The sequence below is a fragment of the Glandiceps talaboti genome, chromosome 11 (assembly GCF_964340395.1).
Source record: "Glandiceps talaboti chromosome 11, keGlaTala1.1, whole genome shotgun sequence".
In the NCBI taxonomy this organism is placed as follows: domain Eukaryota; kingdom Metazoa; phylum Hemichordata; class Enteropneusta; family Spengelidae; genus Glandiceps; species Glandiceps talaboti.
In genome coordinates this window covers 13,078,759-13,081,688 of record NC_135559.1, presented here as the reverse complement: position 1 = coordinate 13,081,688, position 2,930 = coordinate 13,078,759, and the positions used below count along the sequence as shown (strand labels likewise).

The following is a 2,930-nucleotide window of genomic DNA, read 5'->3' as shown; positions in this document are numbered from 1 at the left end:
GAGATTTACGTAACGTATACATGAATTGATAGCAATACATATTTTCATGATATTGGAATAGAGAGTATGACCTGATATAATAATTCCTCGTCTAAATTTTACCCCACGAAAATATCGCGCATCGGCGCATGCGCACAATAACCTCTATGTGTCAATACGTTTTGTGGCGACAGTCATCAATGGATCAATTTAGTTTTACAAAGATAACACCAGATTCTCATTCATTTAAACTCTACCCAAAAGATACCCCCCCCCCCCCTTCGGCCTCGTGTCATCCGTGTACACATGGAGGTCAAACATACCAGATGACATCGCCTTGTACCTTGTACGATAAGTACCCCATAGATGGATAATTATCAACATCGTAGTATCACCCAGAGACATCATAATTTGGCATCGTATGATCCAAGTGGTGATGTCTGTACATGTTACGATACGGTCACCGTGTCTCTATCAATGAATTCATTATTTGAACCACTCCTTTCGATGCAGTTTTCAGTAAAACGGTGAAATTTTAACGTACGTTTATGAACTAGATTAAAAATAGAACTACTACCGTCAGTCAGCAGAAAAAAATACTCTTCAGAACATAACGCTTGCATTTTTCCTTATTAGTGCATTTTTGAATTATTTTAGGATTAATTAAAGAGAACATTGTAATTGGTGTAAATAGGTTAAAAGTACGTGTTAGGAGCAAAACTTAAACTTTAACCAGAAATTCGATTGAAATAGTGCAGAAATATAAAGAAGTGTTTTCAAATGTGGTCTTGATGATCATATCTCTCTTTTCGTAGTTTGATAAATCTACAACCTCGACCATTCTAATCTTCCGATAATGTGGTTGGATAAAACTGAAAAAAGTAAGCTGTCAATAAATTGATTTTCTGATTATGGTGAAATTGTGTCGTGTTATATCTATTCTCATAAAAAAATTGTTAGTTGTTTGACTTGCTATGTGCATGGCTGTGGGATTATTTATAAAGCCAGCTATGAAATGACGTCATAGATGAGAGAACAAAGATCCAGGCTAGGAGGTTACAAACAACAGTCATTTAAAACGCAAATTCGGAAGCAGTAATCTAGAGTTTGCGTCTCTGATTCGAAATCTAAGGGAATGAGACGGAGAGAGAGTGAGAGAGAGAGAGAGCCATACATATATATATATATATATATATAGAGAGAGAGAGAGAGATAGAGAGAGAGAGAGAGAGAGAGAGAGAGAGAGAGAGAGAGAGAGAGAGAGAGAGAGAGAGAGAGAGAGAGAGAGAGAGAGAGAGAGAGAGAGAGAGAGAGAGAGAGAGAGAGAGAGAGAGAGAGAGAGAGAGAGAGAGAGAGAGAGAGAGAGAGAGAGAGGCGGGGAAATGGAGGAGTGAGTGAGAAAGGTAATGAATAAATGAGTGAGTGAGTGAGTGAGTGAATGAATGAATGAGGGAGTGAGTGAGTGAGTGAGTGAGTGTTATAGAAGGGAGAGGTACACAGTACAAAATATCATATAAATATTATATGAAATTTAAAAACAAACACATTCGAAAGAAATATAGTCCATCATTTTTACTTTAATTTGGAAGCATGACCAGATGTCAACAATTTTCATTTATTATACATAATGCTGTGTAATTAACCACCAAGTGACGATTTATCAAAGACTTAAATGTTAACTAACAGGGTTAGGCCTTACTCTTGAACTTTGAAACTCTTCCCTAGATATCAACCCCACCCATATAATGAGGTGAGTAAGAAAGACGTCATCAGTGGCGGGGGGGAGCATGTATGCTATCGAAACATGTCATCGTTTTGGTGTGAACTTGGCTGTAACAATAAAAAGGAACGCGAACATTTTATTTTATGAAAAACAACGCGAGTGATTATTCAACAAAATACTGGTTTGTCCTCCTTATTTCAAAAGTTTTCAATTGTTTTATATTTTGATAAAATTTAGTTCATTAAGTTAGATATTGTTCCACCTTAATGATTTTTTTACAGTCGTCTATGTAAATCTTCCTGGCACCATTAAACTAATGAGGGCAAGTTATGCATCAACTCAAAAGAGCGGGTAAAGTGAGCAGACGATAACCGATATTGTGGAAATTTTCGATTGATCGAAACACCGATGACTCGATGACGATGCGATTGTTTGACAGAGCATACACAATAAAAACTACTTATCAGCTTTTAATACTGCATTCTCGTTAGATCATCATGGAGTCATCATGTTAATATAATCCCGTGGGATCTCGCGAGATCGTGAATATTATGCTATTGTCATAAGGTGAGCAACAAATTTAACCTCATAGACTACGAGTTCAAACAACAGTTTGTCACCTAGGCACGTCAACTCTTTCATAGCTGAGAAAAAATGGCTTATCCTGGTGATGCATCAGGCGGTGGAGGTGGATTCCCACAACAAATGCCTCCTGGTTTTCAACCGGGACAAATGAATCCACAAATGGCATATATGATGATGGCTGCCCGTGCTCGTATGTCTGCCGAACAAATGCGTATGTATTCTTATCAGCTTTAGTTGCATATTTAACATTGTAAAAACACCATTTTCGTTGCAATTCTTTCTTAATCTTACACTGTTAACTTTTCTTCCAGAGTCGTTTTTTTTATTTAGAGATGTTTCCCTAATTTCATTTTGGAATCTAAACTATCTTATCGCTTCGTCCACGTTTTATGCCTGGCATCTACTTTAAAATAATAAATGTGACAACAGGAATTTTGTAATTAAGACAAAAGTTCAAATTTTAACCCGGGTCAATAATTTTGTAACTAGTAGAGTGATATCTACTATCTACTTCACAAGGTTGTGTTCTATCAAGATAAACCAGCAGACACACCCTATCATTTACCATCTGACCTGTCCAGACGCCTCCACAACATAGCCCAAATTATCTAAATTACCTGCCAGCGATTTTGTTCTAAAATCA

General features: G+C 36.9%; 1 protein-coding gene across 1 annotated transcript in view; it reads left to right on the top strand.

The window, feature by feature from the left end:
• Positions 1–2,356: 2,356 nt before the first annotated feature.
• Positions 2,357–2,930, top strand: part of LOC144442041 (lipoxygenase homology domain-containing protein 1-like) — a 6,735-nt gene continuing 6,161 nt past the window's right edge. Inside the window, exon 1 of the mRNA XM_078131312.1 lies at positions 2,357–2,498. Coding sequence (XP_077987438.1) covers positions 2,357–2,498 — 142 coding nt within the window. The remainder of the gene's footprint in view (positions 2,499–2,930) is intronic.